At 45.5% G+C, this 14,499-nt stretch overlaps 7 protein-coding genes across 10 annotated transcripts in view; 3 read left to right on the top strand and 4 right to left on the bottom strand.

Annotated features, from left to right (window-relative positions):
• The window catches only part of LOC126558132 (E3 ubiquitin-protein ligase RING1), a 470,233-nt gene that overhangs the window by 130,826 nt on the left and 324,908 nt on the right, over window positions 1-14,499 (top strand). The gene's annotated exons all lie outside the window — the stretch shown is intronic.
• The window catches only part of LOC126559169 (MOB kinase activator-like 1), a 284,421-nt gene that overhangs the window by 35,699 nt on the left and 234,223 nt on the right, over window positions 1-14,499 (top strand). The gene's annotated exons all lie outside the window — the stretch shown is intronic.
• Window positions 1-14,499, bottom strand: part of LOC126557706 (nucleolar protein 56) — a 357,328-nt gene that overhangs the window by 29,587 nt on the left and 313,242 nt on the right. The window lies entirely within an intron of this gene.
• LOC126559139 (uncharacterized) lies at window positions 280-1,025 on the top strand. Its single transcript, XM_050215254.1, has 3 exons — window positions 280-398; window positions 464-604; window positions 680-1,025. The coding sequence occupies exons 1-3, from the start codon at window positions 280-282 to the stop codon at window positions 1,023-1,025; spliced, it is 606 nt and encodes a 201-aa protein (XP_050071211.1).
• LOC126557413 (beta-galactosidase-like) lies at window positions 1,232-3,598 on the bottom strand. The gene is made up of 8 exons (XM_050213182.1): window positions 3,514-3,598; window positions 3,289-3,446; window positions 3,003-3,217; window positions 2,769-2,933; window positions 2,589-2,693; window positions 2,176-2,522; window positions 1,836-2,114; window positions 1,232-1,768 (listed from the first exon to the last, which is right to left on the bottom strand). Exons 1-8 carry the CDS (start codon window positions 3,589-3,591, stop codon window positions 1,232-1,234), a joined length of 1,884 nt encoding a protein of 627 aa, XP_050069139.1. The 5' UTR covers window positions 3,592-3,598.
• Window positions 4,713-7,326, bottom strand: LOC126559816 (beta-galactosidase-like). The gene is made up of 7 exons (XM_050215989.1): window positions 7,216-7,326; window positions 6,948-7,105; window positions 6,481-6,695; window positions 6,213-6,377; window positions 6,029-6,139; window positions 5,577-5,963; window positions 4,713-5,512 (listed from the first exon to the last, which is right to left on the bottom strand). The coding sequence occupies exons 1-7, from the start codon at window positions 7,282-7,284 to the stop codon at window positions 4,713-4,715; spliced, it is 1,905 nt and encodes a 634-aa protein (XP_050071946.1). The 5' UTR covers window positions 7,285-7,326.
• On the bottom strand, window positions 7,948-11,115 carry LOC126557349 (beta-galactosidase-like). The gene is made up of 7 exons (XM_050213078.1): window positions 10,972-11,115; window positions 9,889-10,203; window positions 9,120-9,812; window positions 8,767-9,045; window positions 8,537-8,668; window positions 8,214-8,465; window positions 7,948-8,136 (listed from the first exon to the last, which is right to left on the bottom strand). The coding sequence occupies exons 1-7, from the start codon at window positions 11,080-11,082 to the stop codon at window positions 7,948-7,950; spliced, it is 1,971 nt and encodes a 656-aa protein (XP_050069035.1). The 5' UTR covers window positions 11,083-11,115.

A 14,499-nucleotide genomic window follows, 5' to 3' on the forward strand; every position in this document is an offset into this window, starting at 1 on the left:
AATTAACACGGATATGCTACATGAAACACGGAAAATAACAAATTCTGCTGCAACACCAAATAAACTTTAGCAAAATACGAAACTTTTCATACAAACAAACTACGCCGACACGAATGGACGATCTGACGGCTGTGACATTTGGCACAGCACACAAGGTGTATACAGCCAGTGTTTGGTTTACCACGCAACTATAAACCGTGTGTTGATTTGTTTTGATTTCCATTTTACACGGCGAGGTAAAATTGTGCGCCGGTTTCGTTTATCAAAAAACTTTGTAAAATGAACGGAAAGGTTCAAAATGGCACGGAGAATGATGTGCTGACTGAGTGTTATGATCCGGTTGCGATCCTGCTCAGTAGCGTAAATCACGATACTGAAAATCTCACCGAAGTATTACGGTAGGTCGACTTGTTTTGCATCGTCCGGCAATCAAGAATCACACGCAATATGAATCTTCCCATAGACAATGCGGTGTCCGGTACAGCCAACTCAGTGGCCTGGTGGAGGAGGATTTGCGTGAAATGGGTTTGACGAACAGTAAGGCGATAAAAGAAATACTCGCTGAACTATCCTCGCTGTCGAACCAGCAACGGCTGTATGACCGGTATGTATCGAAACTGTATTTTCCTTACATTAAGTGTATTAATTGGACGCTGGTTTTTAACCCTTTCTACCCTAGTGTGCTCCGGGACGAGTTTATTCCGCAACGTTACGCAGAAACAGTCTTCAAAAACAGTTTGGAGCATCTGGAAGCGATCAGCTGTATGATACGGTTAATTCAACTGAAGACACAAGCATCCTTTCCGCACAATGTGCTGTTGGAGGATCGGTTTTATACAACGGATTTTTGCCAGCAGGCAATCGATAAAATAAATGTAAAGCTGGACGACATTCGATCGGCGCTGAACGAGCCAGCAGAGTGTGAAAGAACTTCCAAACGCAAGGTAATGTTCCTACCGTTAATACTTATATCCGGAGCTCTGGCGGTTGGGTTTGTTTACCGGAAATCTTTACCTATATTTTAAGACCAAATCTTTATGTTATCGCTGTAATGTGATCTGATTAAGAAAAAAAGAGAGACGTTTTCCGCCATTTGATAGAGCATATGTACTATTAAAGTAATCATTCATTCAATTTAATAGTAATGTATTTTAATGCAGACGTATGACAAAAATCCGACAATCGTATTTTGGGTTTAAAAATCTGGAGTTAATCCCTTTAGCTTAATTATTTAAGTAAATATTGGCTTATCAATAAACTGCAGGTAAGGATGCTGGATGTGTTGCTGGTATTCGATCATGACGAGCTGATTGTTTCCCTGTTTCAGAATATGTCTCGGCACATAAAGCGTTATTTGCGGTCCAGCCAACGGCCAATAGCGGCCCAAGTTGAAACCGTTGATAAATACCAATCCTTTACCCCAAACATTTGGATACAGATAGGTATCGTGGATCGTGTCGGTATTGATCGTAAAGCTACCATAATAAATTTGTGCTCCAGCTCCAACCAGATCATCCTTTTCGGTGGGTTGTTGCGACAAAAAGTTTTCCAAGTATCGATAGCTGTCCAGCGGGAAAGACGTGATGGTCCAGTTGTAGAGCGATTTTGCATCAACCGTTACGGAGCCTAGAATTCCCTTGAAATCGTTCGGTATGTTGTAATTAATGCGTCCCTGACTTTCTACCAGTAGCTGAAGTTTCGTGCCAAGCCCCACGCTCAATGGGATCGTGTTAACGTTCGTTTCGCGTGACAGTATACCGTAAAAAGTCTGTTGTAAGAAAAAGAGGACATTATTGGTGTGAAAATTACCAGCGAAGGAAAGCTAAATTACTAACCCCATCCACATGCACGTAAGCACGATCGTGAAGATGTTCCACCTTGAGCGTGAAAGGATCACGGTTCAACCCGGTCGGGAGTGTTGTTTCATACAGCAGAAACCCGGAATGCTGATTAAGGGCTTCGAATGAGACCGGTTGAGCGGCAGCAACCATTCGGCTGGCGAGCATTGTTCGACCGTGTTTCGATAGCATGGATCCACGCCGTTCCAGCCATACCGTATCAAGCGCCATTTTGGGTAGCTTTTGTGGGGCTGGTACACCAGGATCTCCAAAGTACTGTCGGAATAACAATTCTGTTAGAGACCGATCTACTACAATCACATACGAACATCCATACCTCCAGCAAAACCTTCCGGATTTCGAAATACTTTGGCGTTGGATCTCCGGCCTCATCTAGCGGTGCGTCGTAATCGTAGGACGTAATGTCGGCACTATACTTCCCCGGACCGACATCATTTGCACCGGCAGTAAAGCCAAAGTTGGTACCACCGAAGAACATGTAAAAGTTAACGTTAGCCTTCTGATTAAGCATGAGCTTTAGCGTGCTGACGACCATTCCAGCATCAACACGTGCTGTCGGTTCCATCCAGTGTGTTAGCCAGCCGGGATAGTACTCCGCATTGACCAACGGTCCTTTGGGTAAATATTTTCGCAGCTGCTGCCAAAATGCATTCGGGTTGGTTGCTGAAAAGGAACGGAAAGGAAAATGTAATAAGCAAAAGAAATATATACAAAATGGAGATGTATTACTAATTCCAAAGTCGAGCGTGGGTAGAATTCCGGGGATCGATCCACATTTCAAAAGTTCCGGTCCATCGTTTGTAAACAGTACGGCTTTATCCTGTACAAAGTGAACTGGAGAGAATCGAAATTCGAAATTGATTAATATGGAACAATTATAAGGAATAAGAAATTCGGACGCACTCTTACCAGTTAAATTTTTCAAAAACTGCATATACTGCCCATCACAGGCATGAAACGATCCGTACTCATTTTCGATGGAAACCATAATCACTGGCCCACCATTGCCATACAGATGCGGTACAATGCGAGGCATTAGTTGGTTGTACCAATTTTGGACTTCCCTCAAATAGTCTGCCGGTTAAGAATATGTTAAGAGATATTTGTGTGTCTGGAAGAAGTATCAGCTAGACTTGCACGAACCTCTGTCATACGTTCGTAGCTTGATGGTAGGATACTTGTTTAGCAACCAGTGTGGGAATCCACCCATATCACGCTCGGCACAGATGTACGGTCCGGGGCGCAAGATGACATACAAATTCTCACTTTTAGCTATCTCTATGAATTCATCCAGATTTGCAATGCCTTCCCACTGGTACTGGCCCGGCATCGGTTCGTGTAGTGACCATTCGATGTAACTAAGGCGTATTTAAGCGTTCAGCCACTTTAGATAGTTTGTCTCATTTGATGCCACTCTCTCAATACTTACGTCATGACAGTGTTTAATCCAGCCGCCCTCATCGAACGCAAGATGTGGCGCCATGATTCGGGCAGCGCACGGAAGTAATGAAACGAACCCGAAATAAACTGGAACGGTTGACCATCTTTGGTGAAGGTATCGTTTTGGAAGTCGATATCGAACTTTCGCTGCAAGGATTGCTAACATTTACCACCTTCGATTCTGATCAACAGTTCGGCAACGGCAACTACTTACACCCGGTTGAACAGCATCAATCGACGGCAAACCGCAAAGGCACAGTGCTAACGGCAGCAGCACCAGATAGCCGTTCATCGTGAAATCTATCTCACTTGGAATTGGGATGAGTTTAGGAGCGGCGATAATATACTGGCAGCACCACGACTGAGCGCACGACTGATCGGCGGGCACGTTCGGGCCGCTCTGACCCGGGTTTATAGCAGGGATTGCAAATGAGAATAATAAGCGGTGCAAAAGATGCCTCCAGCAAACCGGTTGTACTTTGGAGTTAATGTGGTTTTTGTTTTTCGCTTCTCTTCTGTCCTACACATCAATTCCGGGTCCACCCACACTTAAAACCCCACAGGAGGAATTGATTTCACGCACGATTCAAGATCCGACAGGAACAACAGCACGTCAAGAAAATCACCGTTCTGGATCAATTTTTTTTTAAATTTTGATTCGTATTTCACGATTCACCGAACATTCTAAGAAAAATAGAGTTACGTTGTTCGATTTGAAATATCCGAAAGAAAGAACTCCCTACTGTGGAGCTCTAACCGTAACGAACGGACCGCAGCGTTCCAGGTGTACGCTGCTACTAACCGACCGATTCGATTCGTACCGGGTCTAAACAACAACCTGCCAGCGAGCCATCAACGGTGAAGGCTTATCATAGGAAGCCCCCGCCGGCTAATCAGAACAGGCTCCCTTTGTTCATGTTGTGCCACACTCCAGTGTGCAGCGCGCGAGACGAACGATTGTACCATAGGGATGAGGTGCATTTTGTCCAACAGCCATAGACAGTTTTATATAGAAGCAGATTAATTGATAGAATATGCAGAAATGTGTCCCGGCCTGGGGAGGTTATGAGCATTCCGGAAAGGTGTTACACCATTGCAACATCGACGTTGGTGATGATGCGTCGTGTGTTTTGTCTTACGAACACGTCTTGATCGTTTCGTTTTCAAATGAAGACACGTGTTTCCCAACGGAAATGTATATTTAGTTTATTGTACTTTGTAAGAATTACTCGTGCGTTGGTTAACTACTTAGTTACAGCGGCGGCGGCTAAGTTAAGGGAGTTGCAGCAATAGACATTTCAGTGGAACGAATCGAAACCAGGTCGATCAACACGATGAACGATAAGAGAGATAACGTCCGCTTGAACTGACCGTTTGAAGATTACTGCTGGCTGGTTGTGAGCTACCGTCAGCTCAGTTAAATATCGGCGTTTTGGAGAACTTTAACGATGGAATCGATTCAAACTCCTTCTGATACTCGATAATGGAAAGGTAATTGTTTTTCGGTGTAAGCAAATGTTTCGACACGTATAGTGTTACCTGCGGACCAACCGTTGGCCAATAGCGGCCAATGTTGAACCCGTTAATAAAAACCACACCTTTGCCCCATCCGGACGGATCGAGGTAAGTGTCCGTGAGATTTCCTTCGATGTCAAAAATCGAGTAGTATACGGACATTGGAGTACCCCTCGACACATCAGTGCCCCCGTTATGTCTCCGTTGCTGCTTCCGGTGATGCCTTATGGCATGTACGATCGGTTTAAAATCACTTAACGGCAAACTGTACATGGTCCAGTTGAAAAATTCCCGCATGTTCACGTACACCTTTTCCACAATTCCTTTCGAATCGTTCGCAATGCCGAAGTTGATACGTCCCTGGTTCTCGATCAAAATGCGCAACGTTTGACCGGCATCCAGCGCGACCGGAAGTGTGTTGATTTGGTTTTCGCGCGATAGAACACCAACGAACTGATCGCCAACAAACACGTAGCCCCGATCGTGCACACCCTCGACGATGAGTTTGCGTGGGTCCGTCTTGATGTCGTCCGGTATGAGTGCCTCGTACAGCACTAAGCCGGAGATTTGGTTTAACGCCTCGAACGACATGGGCAGATGAGCGGTGACGGTTTGTGTGGAGAGACGGTTCAGCAGTGAGGGTTCAAGTAGGCTTCCCAGTCGCATCATTGTCAAGGGTGGAAGTTGGATTTTCGGTGCTACAAAGAAACTCGTACCGTGTTAGCTGTTGTCGAATGTCTGTGAATATTGTGCAATACTAACCCGCCTCTGGAACAGGCACATCGGGCTTGGGGAAGTACTTCAAAATCGTTTCACGAAGAGCGAAATACTTTGGCGTTGGATCACCTGATTCGTCTAGCGGAGCATCATAATCGTACGAAGTGATGTCCGCCACGTATCCTCCCGCACCTATATTGTTAGCTCCCGCCGTAAACCCGTAGTTCGTTCCTCCATAAAACATGTAGATGTTTACATTTACCTTGCTACGTAACATAAAGTCCAAACTGTCCACGACCGTCTTGGTATCGGTGCGAGCCATATGAGATTCCTGCCAGTGCGTTAACCATCCCGGATAGTACTCCGCATTGACCAACGGTCCTTTCGGCTGGGTTTTCCTCAGCGTGGCCCAGAATCCATTAATTTCGTCCTCTGTAGAAGTATATTCAATGCAACGCTTTAGGGATTTGTGTCTGTGGGTGGAAAAGACGTTCTACCTGTTCCCGGTCCAAAGTCAAGCGAGCTAAGAACGTGCTCTATAGCACCGCATCCCTCCAGCCCTGGTCCATTGTTGGTGAACAGTACCGCATTACCCATCACGTATCTTTCTAATTGGTTGTTAGTGAAGGAGATACAGTTTGCATAAGAAAAAGCTGGTGACATTTTCAAGCTCGCATATACCCGTCTCGTCACGCAACCAGTTCAGGTACTTGTGATCGCACGCATAGAACGAGCCGTACTCGTTCTCCACCTGCACCATGATGATCGGACCACCCTGACCGATGAGGAATCGCTGCAGTCGGGATAGCAGCTGAGCGTACCAGGTCCGTACCTCCCGCAGATACCCTGGTGAGAGAGAGAGAGAGAGATAGAGAGAGAGAGAGAGAGGGTCGATAGAAAGGACAGGACATGAGTGTAAAGCAATCGGGTACGAGTGATCAGTTCCTACTGATATCGTTCGTTCGCAGCAGTATGTCGGGATATTTGTGTAGCAACCATGACGGGAATCCGCCCATATCCCGCTCAGCGCAAATGTATGGCCCGGGGCGTAGAATAACGTACAGTCCTTCGTTATCAGCTAGCTCGATAAAATGCTCTATATCGGCCATTCCTTGCCAGTGATATACACCTTCCATTGGGTTGTGTAGGGACCATTCGACGTACCTGGTAGAAATTGAGAGTTGGACGTATATCGCAATCGGTGAATGACCGTATTCAATTATGCCAAACTAAACGCGTCTTATCACTGGCTAGTCTTATCGTCCCCCCTCAGTGCTTGTATCTTCCCTACTGACGCTAAATCCTTCCTTCACGACGATCGCTGTCATCGTTCAATTGTGCGAGATAATGCACCCCAATCATTCTCCCTCCCGGGGACATTAAAAATCTTGATCACAGTGCATTGTTTACACTTACGTTGTAATTGCATTAAGACCGGCGGCCCGCATCGACCGCAAGATGGATGCCCAGCTTTCGGGCAGCGCGCGGAAGTAGTGGAACGAGCCGGCCACGTACTGGAAGGGTTTACCATCCATCACAAAGGTGTTGTTGTCGTAGTCGATGCTAAACAGGCGCTGTTTGTAAGACACGATAGTGGAGGTGTAGAAAACAGAAACGACACATCCCCTGAGCACCGAAACCTCCCGTGCGCAGCCAATCTTTTGACGCGTTTCCGTGCCATTACCATATCCACCGAGCGCGGCACTGCAAGCAAGATCACCAAGCTGGAAAGAATGCACACAATGTTGGCCATGCTGGCGTAGGTTTTCCACAGAACATTTCCCGCAGGCACGCAGCGATAAACTGAGCTTGTTGCTGCACCGAATGGGGCGTCCGAGCATGGGAACTCGCATTTAGATAAGCGCGCACGCTCGCGTCGACCATTACTAACTACGGCGAACAGATCTGCCCAGGGCCCAGTCGCGATGAGGGACGCATAAAGACATTCCACCATGCTGGAGGGAGGCCGGGTGTTCTTGAGTTCTCCAGTTGTAGACAATTATTCAATTGGTTGTGGTTTTGATGATGTCGGCAAAGGCAGGCAAAGGTCAGCTTGAAGTTGTTTTTTTTTTTTTTGGTTAGATATCAGAGACTGGGGTGCTTGAGGGACTGTGATGTACTTGAATGAGTCACACTATGTGTGAAAGAGCGAAAGAGGGTAAGAAGTGTTGGTTAAGATTGTCACTGACCTGCCGCATAAGATGATTGAATGTGACACAAAAGATAAGATTTTCTCAAGTCCAATTTCTGTTATCGATGTTTTTCGATTTTTGGTACTTATATGATCGTTGCAATAAAATAACTTAAATTTTATTTCTTTTTCGTTAATAGTCCTGTACCAAGGTAGGAATGATTTTAGCTAAAATGCTCATTCTGTACGATTATTCGTCAATAAATGATGATAATATTTCCAATGTTAAGCCTCGTCGAGGATAGCTGTTGCGGAAAAACGCAGCATCCTATCGGAGGGCACCTTTTGCTGTTCGACCACCACGATAGTGTTGTCGGTAGACTTGAGAAGCTCCTTCGGTAGGTATGTAGTAACCTGCGGTCCAACAATTGGCCAGTAGCGTCCCAGGTTGAATCCGTTGATAAAGATGAAACCCTGCGGATGAGGAGTCAAGCCGTGAATTAGAGTTTTGCATTTGAGAAAGTCTTCTGATTATTTAGTAGAATACGCACCTTGCCCCATCCGTCCATGTTGATGTACGTGTCCCGCATTTCGGAAGCAGGAATGTCAAAAACGGCCTTCAGAACAACCGGTCCATGTACCGCCATTCCGCGATTGTTCGCTCCAGTACCTTCGGAAACGGTATCAATAAACTGTTGCACCTTATTGTAATCATCGAACGCATATCCGGTAACTTTCCACTGTTCCAGTTCCATTGTGTACGGTTCTGCAAACGTTTGGATGGTGACATTGCCCAGAATACCCTAGTTGGATAGGAAAAGCTTATTTAGTTTCAAATCAATGTCACAATGAAAATGCAACTAAAACTATTTACCTTATAGTCGTCGAGGATGTCAAAGTTGATGCGTCCCTGATTCTCAACAAGAATAGCCAACTCCGAACCGTAACCAGCCGTAATGGGAAGCTTATCGATAGCATTCTCTCTAGCCAAGGTACCGGCGAGGAACTACAAAGGGTGCGCAAAAGAAAATAGACACAATTTTAATTATTGCAAACACTTATCAGCATTAGGCGCGATGCTACTGTGGGGCCTATCGGTGCTACCTGGTTCAAGTACACCTGCGCCCTATCGTGCAAGCCGTTGATAGTGAGCATATTGGGGTCACGTGTCAGCTTTGGCAGTGTCGTTTCATACAGCACGAAACCGGAGTTCTGGTTGAGCTCTTCGAAAGTGAGCAGCCGACCGTCCTTGTTGGATGCCTCGACACCGAGCACCGCACGTCCACGCTCCGAGAGAATCGTATCAACTACGGTTAGTGGGAAAGGTTCAAGCGTCATCTTGAGTGCAGGATCCGGAACCGGCAAGACAGCTAGCGGAAGGTACTGCGAAACAGAGAGACAGTCTACGTAAGCTGATTCTGCATCAGAAGCTTCCAGTTAAATCTCCCATAACATACCTCTCCAATTATATCCCGGAAGATGGTGTACTTGATCGTTGGATCGCCGGCCTCATCCATCGGTGCATCGTAGTCGTAAGAGGTAATATCCGCCATATACTTGCCCAGTCCCCAATCGTTAGCACCAGCCCAGAACCCAAAGTTGGTGCCTCCAAAGTACATGTAGAAATCAACGTTCCAACCATCGCGCAACATCTTACGCAGAGTAGCGGCAAGCGGTTGAGCTGGCCGACGTTGGTTAGATTCTTGCCAGTGTGTTAGCCATCCGGTGTAGAACTCGGTGTTAACCAATGGTCCCTTCGGTTGGTACGAGCGTACCTTTGCAGCGTGCGTGTCAACCTCCTCATCCGTCATGAGTCCAAAGTCGGTCGTAATGAAAACACCTTCAATCTGGCCACATCCAATCTCATCGTCATAAGGACGATCAACCGTGAACATAACCGCTTTGTCTTGTACGTAACGTTCGGTTTCCTGCTTGAGGAAGTTTAGGTACGGCTTATCGCACTTCCCGAACGCACCGTATTCGTTTTCGATCTGCACCATAATGATGGGACCACCATTGCCGTACATGTACGGTTGCATGCGACTCATCAACTCACCGTACCACTTGCGTACCTCCTCCATATAGTTAGCGTCGCTGGTACGTACGGCAATACCCGGGTATTTATTGAACAGCCAGTACGGTAGACCACCCTAAGCGAGGGAAATAAGCAAATTGTCACAGCAAAATCCTTACTGCAATCCTCCACCCTTTACTCGCTGCACTTACGTTATCGATTTCGGCACAGATGTACGGACCGGGGCGAAGGATCACGTACAGGTCCTCCTCAATGGCAGCCTCAATAATGTCGGTCACGTTCGCGATGCCGTCCCAGTTGTACACTCCATCGCGAGGATTGTGCAGCGACCATTGTACGTAGAGATCGACCGCATTCAAACCACCGGCGTGCAACGTGCGCAGCTTCGTACGCCACGTTTCGGGTAGCGCACGGAAGTAGTGGAACGATCCCGCTACGTACCGGAAGTCTTTACCGTCCATCACGAACGTGTCCCGCTCATAGTCGATCGTAAATGATCGTTCAGCCTTTCAGGAAGAGATTCAAGAAATGCATGAAAACCAATAAAAGATATTTCCATCTTATCGACGAATGTTTTTCGATCGGATGAGACTCATTTCACACTTGAATTGCTACACTTTGAATGTTACCTTCACCAAATCAACAACGGCTAAACATAGCACTAGCGGTATGAGGCAGCTTCGAAGCCACATCATTGCAACAACACCTTGCAAGCAAACTCTGGGTCAACACTATATTGGCGCCTCTCGTACGTGGTGTACGTTCGGTAGTCAGCGAAAAACTGATCATGCGATATACCGCGGTTCGTTACAAAATCTCGTTACCTTTTATGTATGCCTGGGTCGGCCGGGCGTTTATCATCGCACCTACACATAAGCTAGGCGAGCCGATATTTATGTCATCACCGGTGGCGTTAAAGGCTGGTCAACTATTCACACCCAACCTCATAGGCTGAGGCGCGCGCCATAAACATTACAAGGACGAGTGAATCCTTGTGCTAATTAATTACTAAAAACTCGTTTTTAATACTATAGAAACTAATTTAAATACTATTAGTTTCGAACGAATACATAAGCATGCGCGCGTGGCCGCGCTTTCTCCATTTGGGGAACCTGTTCCCATCGAACCTCACATGATCACATCCAAGCGGCGGAAGTTGATGCGATAAGACGAGTATCGAGAAGCTCCTAGTCGTCTGTATCTCAGTGATGCTATTGCTCTTCTCTTGATAAGATTGTACCTCCAATTAGTCTGTTTTCGGTGGGAAATCTTACTTCGTCTCCGCCGTCATCATCGCTCTGCAACCCAAACACGAGCCCTAGCGTTAGGGCCAGGACAACAACCAGCACGACACCACAGATACCGAGCAGCTTAGTACGGCGCATCGTCTTATTGATTTCTGTTTGATCCGTTCACCCGGGTAATTCAACTAAGACTGATAGGGTGGTTAATCTGACCGTTGGTTTTTTAGTGTTTGATACGTGGATGGAAATGTCCTTCGATATGATGATTTCAAGGGGTCGATTTAGAAGTGCTTTGGGTTTGAATAGATAAAAAAGAACGTCCGTTCGCTATGATACAGTTTAAAGTGGTTGCCGTTATTGATTCAATGATTTGAACTGATTTTATGAAATTTGAATCATGCAATTTGTACTTCCTCTTCGATTTGTTAAGGTTCATTGAAATTTATTGAAATCTGATCCCATCTAATTGAACCGACTATAATTTTAATTAAGTAATGGCAAACCATGAGGGCTTTTTTAAATTGTGGTTGGATATGCAGTGAAGAATATTTTGAAAAGCGACAAACGATGATGAGGCCCTCAGACCGGTGAGGCTCTTGGAGGCCGCCAACCCCGTGTATAGATTAATCCGCCCCTAATTTGGCAGGATTTTAAGATGGCTCCAACCGAAATATTGATATGGAAATGAATCAGCTCGCTAACATGTAGAGACCACATCAAATCCCATCTGGATCATCCTCCCGTGCACAGGATTCACTATCCAGCACCTGGTAAATGAAGTCTAAGTAGCCAAAAATGGCAGATCGAATGCTCTCTAGGTATTAGAGCCCCAAGAAAACTTTACATTAAATATTGAGTAAATTTTGGGACAATGTTACTACCTTCCAACCATACCTAACTGATCATTTGATAGATCATTTGTATAAATATTTTATTGCTTTGAAGTTTAATTTACATATTTCCTTGCCTCGCAAAACATGAATAATTTGATTATTATTCTTTTCAATATTTTAATTTTAACTATGAAGAACACAACTTCAACGATTAGCATCATTTTACATATTTCAACACTTGTTCTTTCAATTCTAATCGTACAGTAGACCTTCACCTATGTTACACGCACACATCGACTCACATTTCCGAACCCGAGCCGGGGGTAGATTCCCATCTGACCAAATCACTCTGAGTTCCAATGAGAGTGCGGTCGCTAAAGCCACTCAAACATATAATATTTGTGAATTAGACTTCATACGGCAGGATCGGTGTTCAAATCTTATCCAGACCGTCCCCCCGTAGTGAGGACTGACTATACAACTACTGCGTGATATATATCGGCAAGTCTAGTAAGCTATTTGATGACCGGCGTGATCTTAGAGGTCATTAAGCCAAGTAGAAGAAGATCTGTGGGCTACGGGCCATGGGAAGGCCGCTGATCACGAGAGATTTCAAAATAAAAATTTCAGGTTCTCTAAAATGTGTTTGAAATTTCTCGCTTTGAAATCGCTTTTTGAGAACCTGACGCACACACAATCTACCTACATGGGGCAATGGAGAAAAAGCAGAAATTGCAAGTTTGAGATGTTTTAACAATTTCACAACGATTTCAACAGTTAGAATTCTCCCGTGGCCTTGGACCATGTCTTTCTTATTTTCGGTAGTCTTGGACTTTTAGGAGGTTTCTTTTTACCAGACAGTTCACAAATGATTTAAGAAATCAGTTGGTTCGTCAATTTATTTACAGGGCATTAACCTTGTAAATTCTCCTTAAAATCTTAAAAATTCAGTTCCAAGATTGTTAATAGCTTGTTGTTAGCCAAGAAGGTGCGAAAAGCTAAATGGACTGAAAAATGTCTTTAAAAAAATCGGAAAATACATTACAAAAACTCTCAAAGCTAAGAAACACCCTGTAAAAGCATACTTTTCTGTATTTCCTCTAGGGTTGATGAGTGCCGAGTGCCGTTTTTCTGTGTTGGAGTCACGGTACGGGCGTACGGGGTGCGTATAGGCCCTTTCATTTACGCTTGCTAGAAAACATCCCGCAGCAGCAGTGCAACATCGGGACAGCACCCTCACTCACACTCGCGCACAGTCACTTACAACGCTTGCCAGAGTTGCTTGCCTCGTTAAACCGATCGAACCAGCAGAGCGTACGGACGCACCAAGCTATCGTGGTAACAATATAGAGAAAAACTCGTTCAAGAATATATTAAATATTTCCCTTTGACACGCTAGCGGCGTGGTATTTCTGTTCGCGCAAGCAAAATACGAACGATGCCGCACTAAGATAGCAACCACTCGGGTCTCGGTATCGTTTCGTGGCTTCTTCCCATGTTCGTGTGACTAGCCTGTGCCTTCTTCTTGGCAGAGAGATAGCTCAATTTCAACCCCCAGAGTGTTGGCGTAGTGCGTGAACATTTGTGTGACCCGTCGTGTTTGTTTAGCAATTGATTGATTACAATTTCTTCTAACCGATGGGGGTTTGAGGTGGAAGTTTGTGTAAAAGTTGATCGAAAAAAAATATATATCATGTATCAAACGGTAGAGAGGTAGTGTCGTGTGTGTGTGTTGGTATGCGCTGGTATGGGTGGAGATTCCGTAAAGGAAATGCGGTTATATGCTGGCCATGGCGCATTCCACTAGAACAACGCGAGGCCACTCTCTTATCAAGGGGTGTCTCTGTGTCGGTCTGTGCAAGTGAAGAACGTGTAATTTGGTGATTCTATCGTTCAAAAGGGTTTCTGTCCGCCACCAACCAAGAAAAGCCTCGCGTGCCATTACACGTAAACACAGAGACACGCCAGAACGTAGCAAAGGGGTAGTGCAAATCACACACCCCGCGCTATAAGGGTAGCGTAGCGCACCCCACGACGACTGATTACGTCAACGTTTATTCGAGAAGCGTGTGTGTAGTGTGTTGTAAAAAAAAGAAGAAAAAGCTACGAACAAACCCACACAAGCGCAACACCAGCAGGGCGAGCGATCGACGTTCTAGCTGCTAGGAGTGATCTTCGCGCGCGCGACTCGCGTGAAGATCGCGCAAAACTCGCTGAGAAAAGACCCCGCTGCGATGATGCTGTGCTTTGCCGTTCCATATATCTCCCGTTTTGCTAATTTATGTTTCGCTTCGATGTGTTTCTAATTTTCATAATTCCATTTTAGCCGCACGATATAGCTTTCCTACAGCCAGTGTGTGCAGTGTGTTTTTAGTTATTCGCAAAATCTCAGCACCGAGCGCTGGCAGCAGAGAAAGTGTCCCAGAAGAAAGTGGCATTCCAACCGGGGATAGAGATCCCGAAGTTGTTCAAGTGCTCAAGCAAGTAATCGTGTGTGTGTGTGTGGAGGAAGACAACAGATAAAAAGATCGGGATTTTTCCTTCCTTACAAAATAATAAAAATCAAGAAAAAAGTGCACCAAAATTAGAGAAATCCTATGCTGATTTGTGTATAAACACCTAAGAAAGGTGTGCACAAGTGTGTAATCATTCACCCTTAAGGGCGTGCGTGTGTGTGTGTTTTTTGTGTGTAGAAACAGGGTAGCCGAAGCCGGCGGTTAAGTGC

Source organism: Anopheles maculipalpis, chromosome 2RL, assembly GCF_943734695.1.
Source record: "Anopheles maculipalpis chromosome 2RL, idAnoMacuDA_375_x, whole genome shotgun sequence".
Taxonomy (NCBI): Eukaryota; Metazoa; Arthropoda; class Insecta; order Diptera; family Culicidae; genus Anopheles; species Anopheles maculipalpis.